This window comes from Cynara cardunculus, unplaced genomic scaffold (genome assembly GCF_001531365.2).
Source record: "Cynara cardunculus var. scolymus isolate 2C unplaced genomic scaffold, CcrdV1 Un_Scaffold_192, whole genome shotgun sequence".
Lineage (NCBI taxonomy): Eukaryota > Viridiplantae > Streptophyta > Magnoliopsida > Asterales > Asteraceae > Cynara > Cynara cardunculus.
The window spans coordinates 230290-248375 of record NW_020200566.1 but is presented as its reverse complement, the minus strand read 5'-3'; the positions used below and the strand labels follow the sequence as shown (position 1 = coordinate 248375).

At 36.2% G+C, this 18086-nt stretch overlaps 3 protein-coding genes and 1 non-coding gene across 4 annotated transcripts; 2 read left to right on the top strand and 2 right to left on the bottom strand.

Moving 5' to 3' along the window:
• The first annotated feature begins 67 nt into the window (after positions 1–67).
• LOC112501498 (protein JINGUBANG) lies at positions 68–1507 on the top strand. Its single transcript, XM_025105140.1, has one exon. It carries the CDS (start codon positions 68–70, stop codon positions 1418–1420), a length of 1353 nt encoding a protein of 450 aa, XP_024960908.1. The 3' UTR covers positions 1421–1507.
• Positions 1508–4536: 3029 nt separating this feature from the next.
• Positions 4537–4608, bottom strand: TRNAT-UGU. Its single transcript has one exon. It is a non-coding gene; the product is annotated as a tRNA-Thr (tRNA).
• A 1741-nt stretch (positions 4609–6349) lies between these two features.
• Positions 6350–10854, bottom strand: LOC112501500 (protein SIEVE ELEMENT OCCLUSION B-like). Its single transcript, XM_025105143.1, has 7 exons — positions 10651–10854; positions 10476–10583; positions 9304–9752; positions 8106–8215; positions 7703–7845; positions 7116–7601; positions 6350–6970 (listed from the first exon to the last, which is right to left on the bottom strand). Exons 1-7 carry the CDS (start codon positions 10852–10854, stop codon positions 6350–6352), a joined length of 2121 nt encoding a protein of 706 aa, XP_024960911.1.
• Positions 10855–12354: 1500 nt separating this feature from the next.
• LOC112501475 (U3 snoRNP-associated protein-like YAO) lies at positions 12355–17483 on the top strand. The gene is made up of 7 exons (XM_025105116.1): positions 12355–12858; positions 13997–14339; positions 14431–14655; positions 15091–15316; positions 15880–16055; positions 16248–16313; positions 17050–17483. The coding sequence occupies exons 1-7, from the start codon at positions 12407–12409 to the stop codon at positions 17125–17127; spliced, it is 1566 nt and encodes a 521-aa protein (XP_024960884.1). The 5' UTR covers positions 12355–12406; the 3' UTR covers positions 17128–17483.
• Positions 17484–18086: the final 603 nt, after the last annotated feature.

Sequence of the window (18086 nt, the reverse complement as noted above, 5' to 3'; positions counted from 1 at the left end):
CTCACCCCTTTCATCTTCAGCACTATTCTATTCAAATCACCATCACCTCTCTCCGGCCGCCGCCGACATGAAACTCCGATCGCTGCTATCCACATGCTCCGCCACCATCTGCACCACCACCACCACACCACAAAAAGAAAACTCTGAACCACCACAACCCAAACTCCTATTCTACGAAACCAGCAGCACCATCTCCGATGCAACCACCGCCGCCACCAGTCCGTCACTGGATACCAGTTACAATTACAGTTCTGGCAGCAGTCTCCATAGCAATCTCTCCCTTCAAACTCTACCCTCCGTTCCCTCCCTCCAAAAATTCTCCCCTGACACCCTAAACCTAACCGTCTCCCATGGCTATCTCACCTCCCTTAAACCCTCACCGGCAGCCCATGTCAATTTCCTTGCCGTCCATAACCACCTTCTCTACGCCGCCTCCGGCAACCGCATTCACGTATTCAATACCACAACGTTCGCGCTACTTGAAACCCTCACCGTCAACAACTCGTCGTCAGGCTCCGTGAAATCTGTTACTTTTCAAAACGGAAACGTGTTGACGTCTCATCAGGATAGTAAGATCCGAGTATGGAAATTAATGGAAAACAAACGGCACAAACAATCAGCGACACTCCCGACGTTAGAGGATCGGTTGCTCCGATCAATTTTACACAAAAATTACGTCAATGTCCGCCGTCATCGACGGCGGTTATGGATCCAACACCAGGACGCCGTCACCGGACTAGCCGTGATCAACGATAACCTAATGTGTTCCGTTTCATGGGACAAATACTTGAAAATCTGGAAAACTTCAAATTTCCGATGTGTCGAGAGTATCAAAGCTCACGACGATGCAATCAACGCCGTCGTAGTGGCTGCCGACGGCACTATTTACACCGGATCCGCCGATCACCGGATTAAAGTTTGGGGAAAGCCAATCGGCGAGAATAAGCATGGGTTGATTGCGACGTTGGAGAAGCACAAGTCAGCTGTGAACGCACTTGCTATTAACGACGCCGGATCGGTGTTGTTTTCCGGCGCCTGTGACCGATCGATTTTGGTGTGGGAGAAGGAAGACAGTGCAAATCATATGGCAGTCACGGGTGCGTTGAGGGGACACCGTAACGCTATCCTGTGTCTACTCAACGTGTCAGATCTATTATTCAGTGGGTCTGCTGATCGGACGGTCAGGATTTGGCAACGTGGGTTTGACGGGAAGTTTTGTTGTTTGACCGTTTTAGACGGGCATAGACAACCCGTACGATCCTTGGTGGCGGACTCGGATTCACAAGGATCCGGATCCGGATCCGAATCCATAATAAAGGTGTTTAGTGGAAGCTTTGAGGGAGAGATTAGGGTGTGGAAGGTTGTGGTTTCGAATCTTGCAAGTCCGATGTCAAGTCATCTGTTTAAATTAAGATTGTGATGAAACTGGGTTTGTTCCGTGTATTTTTACGTTGTGTGCTGTTTCGGTATGAAAACGTATGGAATGGAATCTTGTTATGGGTTCTGTTATTTTTGGGAGAAAAAAGAGATATAAGATATATGTAAAAACGATGAATTTGATAGAACTGTATATAGAATTATCATAATTGGTGATTATTTTTTTCACTTTACCAATCATTGACTTGTTTAATATGTATCAAATGTTTAGTTTTCGAGGGAAGTTGATTAAATATTTGGTGTTTTCGTGTTACATTTGTTTTCAGTTTGAATATTTACGGATCATGAGTTCAGTTCTTGATGAGTCGAGTTCATTATGGCTGAGTTATGATAATGGTATAATAAGAGGATTATGTTATATTAATGACAAATACTAATTTAATTTATATAATTAGAGAATAACAAAGCTTATTGGAGTGACGGAAATAATTAGAGAATAACAAAGCTTATTGGAAATAATTATATGAGTAGGAAAGAAACATAGGGTTATCCGTAGAATGTAGTTAAACATCTTAGCAATCATTTTTATTATTTTTACTACTAACTTTCAAGGTTATATATCTCGTAAACATTTGGATTTATTGTTTGTTTTCATGATAAAATACAACGTTCCAAAACCTATCTTATGTATCTAAAATTACCTTTTCATTTCTTATTTTCATTTGGTATCTAGAAACAAGTAATAACAAAGATTGATTATTATTTAATTATTTTATAGGGGTAGGCTAAATTAGAGATGGCCAAATGGGTTTGGCCCGGGACCGATTGAGACATGTTTGGGACCGTCGGTTATGGTTTTCATTCAAAAACAAGACCTGGGCCGGGACCGGCTCGATTTTTTTCAAAAAAAATGTTTTTTATATGTATTTCTAGCTTTCTAAATGTATTTGATTGAAAATCAGATTAAAAATTTATAATAAAACATATTTTGAATTTATATAACATATATTTTAATATGTTAATTTATATCCACATTTACATACAAATTGGGACATTTTATTATAATGAAGCATTATATAATCATATCATTTGGGACAAAAAGCCACAAAATAGTGGGAATAAATAAAACTATACACATACTTCAACACAAGTATTAAGCAAGTTGTCATGTGCCAAACACTTTCCAAAAAGTCAACAAATCCCCTATATTTTCATTTTTATTACTATATATAAGAGACTTTTTATATATATATATATATATATATATAGGGTTGAGTTCACGTGAGACCAAATATTTTTCGTAAGACCCGTGAGACCAATTTATATTCATTGATCAACTTTATAAGCTAATGATCTAATGGTCTAAAGTTGCACGGTGTCAATTTTGTAATTGCTGAGAAGTCTCGTGGCAATTTTATGATTATGAATGTTGAGATTATAGATCTAATCCAATGGTTGAGAATTGGTCTTACGGATCTCACGAAAAAGTCTTGGTCTCATATGATCCCAAGTATATATATATATATATATATATATATTTAATCAGTTTTAAATAATACTGATTATAGATGTATATGTTTTCACGTGCAATGAGTTGAATAACGTTACGAGATTCAACTTAAGATAATTATCGTTTTCATTTTATCTGGCATCACTTGTATATTATAACTCTATATATGATCATATATGGATTTCAGTCATTAAAAATCAGATTTTTTATTTTTATTTTGTAACAACTTGATTTTAATTGTGTTTTCAATTTTTTTTAATGCGCTAGTAGGAATTTTATATATGAATTAAATGGTTGACCATTTTAAGTTCACATATCTAAATTAAATAATTTTAAATGATCAATTTATAACAAAAAGAAAAATCAAAGGTATAGCATTAAAAATAAGCAATGGGAATCGGTCCCGATCCGTTGGGGAGCCTGGTTTATCCGTTCTGGTCGGCGACAGGGATTCCCGTTTGGATCAAACCGGGGATGGAGATGGAGACGGGTATTGTACTCTCCGTCCCGCCCCGTACCCGTATATATATTATTTAATTAATAAATTATATTATATATTATTTATTTCTATTAAGAAAAAAATCCCCGTTTTCCTGTTGAAGACGGAGATGGGGATGTGATCAAATGAAGACGAGGACGGGAATAAAGATGGGGATAAGGGACGGGGACGCGGATTAAGGTCCCCATCCCATTACCATACCTGATTAAAAAAGACAACTTTTTTCCATTAAATTATCATCAAATTGAGTTCCTTGAGCACCACAAACACCAATCGATTAGCGATGAATTGTACGAGTATTTAATTACAAATGCTTGGTTTTTTATTGGTCCATGCTCACCAAATACGTTGCTTCATCCTCTTCAATTAAATTAATAACTTCAGGTCAATACTTTAACCAATAACGAATACTGTGAGATTACTATTTTATATTTAAAACTTTATAGTAAAACATGAGTTATGTGAGATTACTTTTTTATATTTAAAACTGCACAGCAAAACGTTGTGAATGTAACCTTCACAGTGTTTTTGCTGTGAATATTCAATTTTTTTTACCTTTACAGTATTTTGCTGTAAATTTTCAAGTGTAAAAAAGTGGTTTCACGTGTCTCACAAAAACATGTCGGTCTTACGTGAAACCAATCCATCGTTACAATGGTTCACCAATGTAGCAATGTAAATATGTGAATCTTTTTATTATTAGTTGAATACCTGATTTTATTGTATATAAATTTTAAAAAAATACTGTTATTAATATGATATAAATTTTGACACTGTCATAAAAACTGTTTAATTTAAGAAAAACCTTAAACATTGTTTATAATTTTTAATTCATATGAAAATAAATCATATTATATATATATATATATATATTGATTAGCTTGGATATTCAATATGTTATTTGAACCGACTAATCGCCGGACGACCACCTGTTTTACGAGTAACCCGGAGTCAACACATTTGATCCTCCGTCGCCACAAGAGAACTTTATTTCTCATTGGATTTGAAACTGAGACTTGTTACTCTTGATATTTGAAGTCCAAACTCAAATCAATCAGACACCAACTTTATGGTTGAAGTGTTTTATAACACCCCACATTACTTAATTAAAAATATAAATAAGTATTTATGAATTTAATAAAATAAAATATGCCCCCATGCAGGATCGAACTACAGACCTCCAGTTTACAAGACTGGCGCTCTACCACTGAGCTATAGGGGCTCACCTTGATAGAATGTAGCCTAATTTATCTGTATTCAATAAAATAGAATTGTTTTACGTTTATCATCTTTGTGGTTTGTGAAAAATTGCAGATCTATCCCTATAGTTTACAATGTATTGCTCTTTTCGTCCTTGAGTCTAATAACCACCTTTAAACACGAGGGACTAAAGTAATAATATATTGTAAATCACATGGATTAAAGTAGAAATAAAATTTAAGTCGTAATAGCAAATGTAACAAAAGGAATGAAAATAACAATTTTCAATAAACTACAAGGACGAAAAACGTAAATTACTTTTTTTATATTATATTAAATATTTATATACATGAAATAAAATTCGCACACACGGTTTCTACTTTTGGTGAGATTGGAACTCTTAACCTCTAGAAAGTTGGGTTATCGAATACGGATTGACCAAAATGCCTTTTGATCAATGTATTAATTTTCTGGTAATGTTATCGTCCTTGAGGTAGCAAAAGCGCCAATCCTTACAATAGACTAAGGATGGTGATTTGCCCTGACCCAGTGGGAACCCGGTTCACCCGACCCGAACGGGAACGAGGATTCCCCGCTAAAACGGGTCCCGGGGCCGGGGATCCCCGGTAAAATCAAACTAAAATATACTTTGATAATGGCAAATGGTGTTCTCAAGATATATGGATGAATAAATCTTTTTGTTAAAAATCACTCTCTCGAGCCGATTCCTATATCATTCAAGTTGGTGTGTGTTCTAACTAGTTCATATCCGAATCTACCGCACTTTAACACTTTAACAAGTGACCAATCCGTCGACAATTAATTTGTTTGAAAAATATTAATGACAAATCACTTTGTCAACAACTCTCTCAAGTCTAATTTTCATATCATTCAAATTGATGTGTATTCAATGACTTATCTCTTAGACCGTAACACTTTAACACTTTCAAAGTGATAAACTCGTCAAGAAGTGTCATTGGTTTTAACTTGAAATGAAAGAGTGGATTGTTATTGTAAAATAACTTCCACTTTCTTTTGATTTAGAATCTCACCATTTGTCTAACACCCAAGCTAAGAAAATTAGCTACTCATAAAAGAAAGTAATTGCAAAAAAAAAAAAGAAATAACAGAAAATAAAAAAATGAATGTAAATGATTGAAATTAAAAAGCGGAAAGTAGAGAGCGAAAACATAACAAATTAAAGACGATAAGCATAAAAGTGGAAAGAACTTAATGTAAAGAAGCAATGAAGGACAATATTCAAGAAAATACGAGAATTTATATACTAAAACAAGAGCATAAACTTCAAACTATAATTCATAATCAAATTAGATCTGATTGGATTTCTCCACCACAAAACACAAATATGGTTTTTAAGATACAACAATTTGTCTTCTAGTCGTTTCCACTCGGTTTCCATTTTTTTTCTTCAAGTTCAATCTTGTGCCAGTGCTACAACATGAGATACAACACAAATAACTTGCCAAAAGAGTCAAATTAACCTTTTATAAAGTAAAAACAAGTAAATCATATGTAGAACAATAGTGGTTGAATAAATTCGTAGAGTTTAGTCATATTTTTGATTCACAAATCCACAAATTATACAATCATTTATTTCAACACCTTATCAATTAATACAATCTCACAATACCATTAAGCACAACTATATTTTATAACATCTTTACTCTCCAATCCACATCCACATCTATATATATATATAAAATTAACACACTTAATATATATATATATATATATATGCCTATTTAGTCCGTACAACATCGATACAATATAAATCTTTCCATCGGTCGTCCACATTCAGCACAAACCACTCTCTCCGGCACCATCCCGGTGGTTCCCGGCAAGATCAGCCGGTTACAATGGTGTTCCGACCGATTTGCCTCCAAATGGTCATTCAACGCCGGCAAAAAACCTCGTTTCCCGGCGTCCTCCTCCCATTCAGAATGGTTCGTCAAGCTCGTTAACACCGTATCACCGTTCGCCCTCCGCATCCATTCTTTTGATCCGCGGCAAATCACCGCCCATCCCTGATCGTTTCCGTCGTATGTGAGCATCACGTTGATCTCGCGTAGAATCGGATCGTCCTCGAAAGACTTGCCGTGCTGCAATTTCGAGTGCAACATGCTTTCTAATCGGACCCAGAAATACCAAATGAGATTCAGATCCGGGAGCACGTCGCTAAGTTTTTCTCGTTGGACGGTATCGTTGATCTTTCGAACTTTGTCTTTCGGGTTGCTTTTTCCGACGTATAGCATCTCGAGCTGGATTCCAGCAGCCTTCGCCACCGATCGTGCGGTTTTCGTGAACTTTCGTATCCAGTCCAAGTCGTCACCTCCATACAAACAAATGTACTTATCGTCACGAATCTGCACGAGACGAAAAAATTGGCTTTATAGACGCCTAGATTGTATAAGCATCACAATAGAATACTTTATATAACTTAGTGACGATCATATAAAGTTGATTTTGTTGTAGTGAGAAACTAAGTAATTGGGTTAGTGACGATCGTACCCAATCGAGAATCATTGGCTCAATGGAATCGACTAGTAATTCGATCCTCCAATCTTCGTCTCGCCAAAGGGATTCTTCCCTCAATCTCGTGAATGGGAAAGCGACGATTCCCCAAATCCAAATCATATACATTGCGTTCGGGTTGACTATATTCCCATGAGGATCCATAACCACAAGCAACGGCTTGTGGTTAAAATGCCACACCTCCTTAATGTACTTGATGGCAGCTGGATCAAGTAACGAGGGGTGGAACACTGAAAACCAGGGCATCATGTTTTGCAGAACCTCGAACTTCTTTTGGTTCACTTCGGTCCACGGTAAGGACTTGTGATTCGGCACGACCGGCAGCCACACCACCTCAAATTGGTCCGGACCGACCCCGACCTCCTTGTACATTTGGTCAAGCAACAAGATCTCATCTGGGGATATGTCGAGATCCGAGATGAGGAGCAACACGATCTTCTTCCTTACTACGTCGATGCTAACCTAAGATTGCACAAAATAATAAGCAACAGTACGTTTACGTTTTGTATCCAGATAGACAGTTTAACTCATATAGAACTTAATGGAAAAGAATCGGTACCGACCCGACTCTTTGTAGAGCTCTTGTAGAGTGGAAGTTGATCGTCTTTCAAGTAGATCAAATGCTTAAGAGGCTTGATGTTATCGAGATGTGGAGTATCCATGACGCGAAGCAGCGTTTCGTATGCTTCGATTTGCTGCTTTTCGTCTGATTATTATTTTGAAAATGTCAAATTATATAAACACAAACAAATGTGAATTTATGTGTGTGGGCGACGTAGCCTTGCGACCTCATCAGGTTGCGGCCAAAGTCGCGTGAATCACATGTGATTTACACGTGATTTTAGTATAAAATCATACGTGAATCGATCCCTTTCTTATTCCTTTATTTGATTATTGTTCTCGTAGGAATATGTAGATGTGTATATATATCGTAAGTGATAGCAGTATTCATGTTCTTGATCTTACTAATGTAGTGATTGCAAAGTTGCAAGTTGTGCCGTAGATGATCATGAATATTGCTGATCTTATGGGCCAAACTTGATAGTTCCCAAGCTTCTGTCGTCGTCGTAATATGCCTGGATTTATTAAAAGAATGTTATATATATATATATATATATATATATATATATATACATACATATATATATATATACACATATATCTATACACAAACACACACACATATATGGATAGATAAATCAATTTTATAGAACGTCATATATATTTAAATATTTAGTTAATAGATTGGTGTATAGCACTTAAGTTTACAAAATATAATAATCGTGTATCATGTATAAAAATGTTACAATAAATTGACGCTTTTGAAATATATGTCCTAAGACGAAAGTTCCGCTAGAAACTGAATATTCATGAGAATGCCCACAGCACACCACGTGTCCCTATTCATGGTGAATATTCATCATAAGTAACACATTCATGATGAATGTGAAAGTGTTATTATCATGAATCACACGGTCATGATGAATGAGTTGGGTTCCGGTGAGAATGAGAGTTAAGGTGAGAAACGTAAGAAGAGATCTCCACCGTTGTATGGACATTGTGATGAGATGCACCAAGATGCACCAGATCAATCCTCGTACCACACGTGATTAATGAGCGAGTTTGAGATTAAAGGTGATCAAGGTCCAAATCTCTTCTTACGCTTCTCACCTTAACTCTCCTTCTCACACGATCCTCCGCCCATGGTGAATATGGATGTGTTACGTATTATTCATGATGAATAACACGTCTATATTCCAGATGAATATTCCATCTGTTGTGCTGTGGGCGGTTCCCGGGTTCTTAATCAGTTTTAGGCTCCTAACGAACCTGCACCTGTATATATGACACGTCAAATAAGTGTTCTATGAACACCTCAATCTTTTTTATTGGACACTTATCATTATAAGACGCTTTTTCAAATAATGTTATATAAAAAAACTAATATGAATCTTTATTTCAAAAGAGTTCTAAAAAACTTGTTAAAACATTTAAAAGTGTCATATCAACTTATTGTAACACTTTTACGGTTGATTATAATATCGTTTGGTTTTATAAACTTTAAGTCCTATAAAAGAGTATTATGACTTTTCGACATATTTTATGTCATATAAAGCTGATTTTGTTATAGTAAGAGGAAACACGGTGATTGGAAAAAACATACTCATGTCCCATTCCGATGAGGTTCATAAGTATGGATGTGCAAGCCACAATGCTTCGGATGATCCAATAAACAGCAGTCGGGATATGAGCAGTGGCCGTTGCTAGTTCTGGCGTATCTACGCTGATATACTGACTCGGGAGCTCCTTAAACTTAACGATGCAAAGAGTGAGATCGAGCATGGCCTTGATCAGGGTGGTGACCGCCTCAAAACGTGGCTTCAAAACTTCACCATGCTCTATTATGTCTGGCAATTGCTTCAGGTGGGCTAATGATTTGGCGAGTGGGTTAGCAGTGTAGAGCTGAGCCACCAACCAAAACTCGCCATAATTCATAGCAAAAGCTGCCAGAGTAATGGCAGCTTTTGCATCCCACCCGTAATTGGAAAGTAGATGAAAAAGCTCCGTCGTGGTTGCATGAGCATCTCCTCCGCCCGTACATTTGCAAGAAATCTGCCATACATTATTAACTCACCATTCAACTCCATAAGATATACATACATACATATACATACAAACAAACATTCATATATAGAGATAGACTTAAGTTCATGTGAGACCAACTTGTTTTCATGAGAGCAACTAAATAACATAGAACATTCACAAAAAGATATTGTGAATGCAAACCTTCATAATATTTTTGTTGTGAAGGTTTGGTACTTTTTATACTTTCACAATATTTTGTTGTGAAGATTCAGGGTTATTTTGTGGTCTTACGAGTCTCATGAAAACAGAAAGGTCTCACGAAAATGTATTTAATGTATTGATTAACATATATTTATTTCACAATTTATTTGTTTCATATGTATTCGGTTCCTAATGCGAATTTTTTTTACGTGTACTTTTTGTTTCACAAACACGCCAAATATGTTCACATTATGAACCAAGTACATGTGAAATAGCACAACGTGAAACAAAAATATGTTAAATTGCTAATAACTACATTAAATTTTACCCATAGATGAAAAAAGATGATATAAAATAACACATATGTACTGGTTCTCTTTTAAAAGAATGTCCATGTGTGTGTATACACACATGCATAATCATTTACAAACATAATAAACCATCCACACTTATAAACCAGTTTGCATGTGTTGTTTCATAGATAAAACAATAACATGTGCGAAAATACAGTGTTTACACATTGTTGTTTCATATAACACAAGCTTATACCTCGCACGAAACCTTATTGATTGTGATTGCCATAATTTCAAGCATATCATTGAGATCATTATAGATTTCAGTGTCAGCCATGGGAGCCAATTCTGCTTGAATATTTTCCTGCAAATCACGAATCGAAATTAAGCGGTGGAGCTCAATGGCAGAATTATAATCGAAATTTACGTACATGAAGGTGGGCGGTGGCGTCAACAGCGGCGACCGGATCGACCCTCTGCATGATGTCCTCGATGATTTGGATAAGTGGTCGGACATTGAAAAGAGTGCCATCGGGAGAATGGGTGGCGACAATGTGTTTCATCATGGCGTTGTCATCGGAGGCGGAGAACATGTTGCGGTCGCTTCGGAGATGGCGGTTTCGGGTGGCTGCCATTGATAAAGATTTTGAGTTTGAATTGAGGAGGAAGAGAAGATGATATAAACTCCACAAAAGTGGTAATGAATCTTGTTCCTTGCTTGTATGCCTTCATATCTTATCTTGCCTTTGGAACTATCTTCTTTATCTTTAATTCCCTTTTTATGTCATATCCATTTCTTTAGTGTTCTATGTCCATATATTTAACCAAATTTGTATTTAAAAGGTTATTGAAAAGAAGATATATTTTATTAATTAGGAGCTCTTTACCAAACATTTATCCGGTAAGCGTTTACCGGTAAAATTTAACACTATCATTTACTTACCGGGTAAGATTTTAAGTCCACCAAAACGACATCGAATATAACAATTTACCTGATAAGCGCTTACCGTGAAAAGAAACGTGGGTTTTGGTTTATATTTGTTTATTTATATATAGAGAAAAGGGGATTGTGTGATAACTGACAGTTATGGTGAAAATATTTTTGAGTTTTTAGATGAGTTGACTTTTTTATTGTAACTAAATTTTTTTCAACTGTATTCATCTATCTTTTTATTAAATTAATCTTATTTTTAAGTCACTTTCATGAACTTTTACATGCGTTTAATCACTTTTGCATTTATTGATTTGTTAAAATTTTGGTCATGACTCATGATGATAAAAATAAATAAATAAAAGTAGTTGAATGTAGACGAAACTATATAAATGTTTTGCTTGCTTTTCTTTTTATTGTTCCTCTTTTCCAATTTTTGGTTTCATCAAATATATGCCAAAAGTGGCAATTGAGATTGAGTCTCTATTTTAAACTTTAATGGCCCCAAATATAGAAGTGAAATTTGAAAAATATGCTTAATTACATATTAAAAGTATATTTTGGCTTCAACAAGATGCAACAATAAGGGTTTGTTTGTTAAAAAAAAAAAAAAAACTTTTATTAGCTTCTTCTGTCTGATTTGTTAAGAGGTTGACTTTCTCTTAGATAGAAAGTTAGAGGAAATAATATCTTTTTGGGTAAGATCTTAAAGGCAAGGAAGCTTGGATAGAGGTGTTAGATAATTGAACATAAAGAGCTACTCAACAACTACTGTTGAAAATAATATTTTGAGGACAATAAAGTGAAAATTTAAAGATATAAAACACAACAAAATAAAATTTAAAAAATGAATAAAAATGTAACGAAAGATGATTGATGTTTTAAAAAATAATTAAATTTTATTTTAAAATTATGTTGGTAAAATAAAACACGCTTATTATACTCTGTTTCTGTCTATTCTACATACAAATTTTTTTCAAATATAAAATAGTGATTCCGTTATAACAAAGCCAATCCTTATGGATTTAAAATGGAGTATGGATTTGATTTTTTATGATTTGGGCCTGAGGCCCACTTGAATTAATGTAAAAGGCCCAATTTAATTTTGGTATCACCTCCTTCTCTTTCATGCTTCCTTTCTCCTCTCTCTGGTTGTCCAGACATGAATAATAAACCCTAATCTAACCCTTAAACCCTTCAACCTCCGTTTTTGCTTCAAATTCTTCTTCTTTCTTTACTTCCTGTAATCATCAATCATGATGAAAGGTAAAAAGTTCAACAACACTAAGAAGAATCAAAATGGCCATAAAAGCAAGAGGTTTAAATCGGACAAACCCGACCCGTTCTTTGACGGCGATTCCAAGCGCCGGAGGAATTTTGAAGACAATGATGATGACAGCATTAAGAGCAGTGATTCCGACGATTATGATGACCGAGAAGTGGCGGCGGCGGTGGATGATGATGATGATGTTGCTGGAACTGAATTGGGGGCGGAGGAGACTGCGGCGGAGAAGCGGAAGAGAGTAGCGGAGGCGTATTTGGAGAAGATGAGAGCGGCGGCGAGGAGAGAAGAGGAGGAAGGTGAAGAGTATGAGGTGGATGAAAGAGGTGGTGGAGAGGGGGGAGAAAGGGATTCTCTGGTTGCACGGATGTTGCAGGCACAACAACTTGAAGATAGTGGTCGTGTTCGTAAATTGATTGCTTCAAGGTACATTCGTACTCTATTTGGAATTAATTTGAAGTTGTTTTTCATTGTGAAACTGCTAATTCTATGCGAAGTTTATGGCGTTTTAATGGAGAGGAGATTTAAATCAACAGAAGAATCCTGGAATCATTCTTGAAATCTGTCTAAACACCATTTTCATCAATCATGAGTGAGTTGATTTGCCATACTGTAACATCCCGGACCAACTGTATCAGATATTACCTGCTTTGTCCAGACACCTGCACTCACAGCTTCACAGTTTTTAAAAGGTCCGATAGAGGAGGTATCCAGTCCCAAGACAGTGGATCTTACAATCCACCCCTTGGGAGCCTAGCATCCTCGTTGGCACACTAGTTCAGTTCCCATTTGTTATATCACAGGCCAAACATCGGATCTTACAGAAGTTGTAAATGCCATCATGCCAAGATGGGTTAAAAGGATATTTGGAAATCATAATGCCCTCTTTCCAGGATAATAGTTAGATTAGAAATTTGAAAGTGTAATTTGCTACTAGATAATTATAAAAGTATTTGTAGATTAGAATGTGATTATAACATCAAACTATAACAATGGTTTGCAAAAGTAGAACAATTTGAAGTTGTTTGTGTAAAATCATCCATGTTAATGGTTGGGGAAATCGTCCCAAATAGCCAATCAGTCCTTCCCTTTTCACTTTACAGCCACATCTCAAACATTGTGACCGAAATTTCCGGAAATTATGTGAGTAACGCTTAAGAAACTACAGTAACCCACTTTTTCCAATAAAATAATCAAAAAATTAGACATTATGCAAGTTGTGTAAATGCTACTTGCGTAATGTCTAGGTGGGCTACACTCCAACATAATGTCTAATTTCCTGAACATAATATTGGAAAAAGTGAATTACACAAGTTGTGTAATTGCTACTTGCTTAATCTTCGGCTATTCTGGTCAGTTTGTTGAAAAGGTGGCTCTAAAGTGAAGAGGGGAGGCCTGATTGGCTATTTTGGACACTTTTTTGGACAATTTCTCTAATGGTTGGCTATTTCTTTTGTCTGTTTTCTTGGAAGTTGATTGATATATAGAAACTAAACTATATAAGCATCCATGAATGTAAATTTTTCTTGGGGAGCTGATTTTAGTTATTGAACTGTATATATAGGGTTCAAAATCCAAAAACAATGGACGGATTTGATGTTTTAGTGAAACACCGACAGTCTGTAACTGCCGTGGTTTTATCAGAAGATGATTCTAAAGGATTTTCTGCTTCTAAGGATGGCTATATCGTCCAGTGGGATGTGAATAGTGGGAAGACCGAAGCATACGCTTGGCCTAGTGAGGATGTATTGAAGTCTCATGGTGCCAAAGATCCACAAGGTCGAGCTAAAAAGCGTAGTAAGCACGTTTTAGCGCTGGCTGTAAGCTCTGATGGTCGGTATTTGGCAAGTGGAGGCTTTGATCGACATATTCATCTATGGGATACACGTACACGGGAACATATTCAGGTACCGTTTCAAACGGGCAAAATTTTGAACGGTTATTATCGTCATTCTATTTGAACTGTTGTTCTTAATTGCCGGTGGGATGTTTTTGTAGGCTTTTCCAGGCCATAAAGGACCTGTGTCATGCTTGACATTTAGGCAAGGGACTTCGGAATTATTTTCTGGTTCATATGATCGAACCATCAAGATATGGAATGCAGAAGACAGAACTTACATAACGACATTGTTTGGTCATCAAAGTGATGTTTTAACTATCGATTGCTTAAGAAAAGAACGGGTGCTAACTGTTGGTCGTGACCGAACCATGCACTTATGGAAGGTAAGTGGTTTACTTATCTTACTTGTTCTAAGTGGGAGGAAAGTTCTATTAGGAATCCGGGAACCGCCCACAATGTATCATGTGTCACTCATTATTGGTGAATATTCATTATGAATAACATATTTGTGATGAATATGGACATGTTATTCTTGAAGAATGACACATTCATGATGAATATGGAAGTGTTATTCTTCATGAATCACACATTCATGATGAATATGGACGTGCTATTCATCATGAATCACACAATCATGATGAATGGCATATCCATATTCTTAATGAATATGTCAAGTGTCGCTTTGTAGGCGGTTCCTGGGTTCCTAATCAATTTTAAGTTTCTAACAGGACCTGCCCCTTTATCTACCTAACATGAATGTGGTAGTATAAATGTTAATTTTCTTGATTTTCGGTTCATATTTTCTTTGGTAAATACAGGTTCCCGAGGAGTCACAATTAGTCTTTCGTGCTCCTGCATCATTATTGGAGTGCTGCTGTTTTATTAGTAATGATGAATTTTTATCGGGCTCAGATGACGGTAGTATTGAGCATTGGAGTGTAATGCGAAAGAAGCCCCTTCATATTGTAAAAAATGCACACCCTACATTGACCCCAAATAAGCTTGATGGAGTACAAAATGGTGATTTATCAAATGGTAGCGAAGGTAATCAACGTTAAATCTTTATACAGTATATAATTAGGGAAATTGTCCAAAATAGCCAATCATGTCTCCCCTCTTCACTTTATAGCCACCTTTTCAAGACATTGACTGAAATAGCCAAAGATTATGCTAGTACTAGCGCTTAAGCAACTTGCATAACTCACTTTTTCTAATAAAATAATCCGAAAAGGTCGACATTAAGTAAGTTGCGTATGTGGCTTACACAAGTAGCACTTGTGCAACCTGCTTAATGTCTAATGAATCTGATTATTTTATTCGTAAAATTCCGTTGTGTAAGCGCTACTTGTTTGATCTCTGGCTATTCCGGTCACAATGTTGGAAATGTGGCTATAAAGTGAAGAGGGGAGGGCTGATTAGCTATCTTGGACAATTTCCCATATAATTGACATATACGGAAGTTCATAACTATTTGCTATTTTCGTTCATTGGAGGACCGTAGCTTTTTTAATTTTCTTTCGTTTACTACTATTATTAATCACCGTAGCTGTTAAGAACTTGAGTTTTTGCGATCCTGATAAAAAAATCATTAACTTTCCATTTATCAGATAATTTGCATCCTGTTCCCGAAAAGTTGTGCTCGTCTGCACATTCCTGGGTTAGTTCTGTTGCTGTATGTAGAGGCACTGATCTTGCAGCATCAGGAGCCGGTAATGGTGTCGTTCGTCTGTGGGAAATCGAAAGTGATGCCAAAGGCATTCGCCCACTTTTTGAGCTGCCATTAGTAAGTTCTCAATTTTCAGTTTACCATCAACATGTACTAAATGAATGAAAGCTTAATTGTTTTAAATTCAGGGATAGTTGCTAGAAAATTACGTAGAGAAATTGTTATCATCGCTTTCCAATTTGTAACTAAAAGTGTCGGGTACCTTTTTATGGCATTTCTTTTTTCTGATATTGATCTACGTGTATATAGGTCGGGTACGTGAATTCTTTGGCGTTTGCCAAGTCGGGGAAATTTTTGGTTGCTGGCGTTGGCAAGGTGAGTTTTGTAGTTCTTTTTAGTTTTTTTTTTACCTTTAAAATTTCTTGATTATAACCAGCAGACGATGTTAAAGAGTGATTCATCTTCAAATATCTGAGGTTTTGATCACCATACCATTTCTTGATCTACCGTTCCACAATCTCTTAAGTGATTAACGTTTCAGCCATCTTTTTCGGCTTTTAGTTGCAAAAATTCCGTTGTTTTTGAAAACGCACGGAAAGAAAGAAAGAAAGAATACTCCATTACGTATGAACAAGTGATTTTGGAACCATCTTTTCGCATCTTTTCTAGTAGCATTTTTACAAAATTCTTTAACCAAATGTTCATTTTCTTCGCAACAGCAAGGGCCTGTTTTTAGCAGCTTAATGAGACACACAACTTATTCGGTCAGCTGTACATGACTTTGGTAGTAGCTTAATGATACAGAATGTGGCTTATTCAGTAAAGCTTCTAGGGGGTAGCTTTATACAGAAAGCCAAGTTTTTTTCAAACCTGCCCTACCCAAACTCGCTCCTTCCATTTATGAAAAAAACCTCCCAAATAAAAATCTTTCGAATCTATACAGACAAATTCATCTACTCAGACACTTTTATCCATACAGGACTTGTGTATGAATTAAATTGTCCGTATTGGTTTTGGTTGCCCAAAAATGATGACACATGCTGGTTATGATGACTTTCTTTTACTATTAAAATTGTTTAGTTGTGACTTATTTGTTGTGCTCACAATTCAGGAACCCCGATTGGGTCGATGGGGGTGCGTTCCTGCTGCTCGTCATGGTGTGGCTTTGCACCGTTTCCAGCTCTCATGATTCAATCGTTGTACTAGTTCCGCCCAGTTGAATCAGACTGACCCGAGATCATATAACAGGAGTGGTGGTGGACATGAAGATGAAACGGCCAAAAACAACACTTCTTTTGGGGTTGTTGCATCGCCCGAGTGAACACACGTTTGTCTCTGACTCGACTGGGAACAAATTCGGCTTGGTTACATTTTTTTTTGTTGTGCTCTATTTGTTAAATTAATTTTGGTTACAGTTTTGTTCAACATCAACTTAGGTGGATTCTATATTCCCAAAAGATATTACCATTTGCATTAGGGATCCACCTTTGAAACAAATTTAGATTGCTTGAAGCCTTCAAAATAGAGAATTCATAATTCTACTTGGTAGAGAAACACATCTGTTTCGTTTCAAAAGAAATGGTCCATTTGGATGTTACAGGACTCCAATACCTAGATGGTAACCGAGCTTGTTAGAGAGGGGGTTAGACAGGTACAGATAGTCATAAAATGTTGAGAGGGGGTTGGACAGGTACAGATAGTCATCTAGACAGGTACAGATAGTCACAAAATGTTGAGAGGGGGCTGGACAGGTACAGATGGTTATAAGTGTAGTTTTTAAATTTTATTTTATACTTTTTGTTATTGATATTTAATAAATTATATAAATTAATCAAAATATAGAAGAATAACATTTTAAGGCTAGTAAAGTGAAATTTAAATAATGAAATAAAATGTAAAGAGAGAGCTGCATTCATTCGATGTTATACATATTCTGTTATACATATTCTGGAAAAGTGCTCCCTGTTATGTTATGTCTTGTCCTGTGTATCCGACGCACCCAAGATAATGGATTTTTTTCTGCTCTGATACCATGTGAGAATATGTATAACCTCATTTGACTAGTCCTCAAACGTGTTTAGAAAAAAGATTTTCCAATATATATTAAAAATAAATGATCCCTAACAAAGACTTTACAAGAAACTGTTG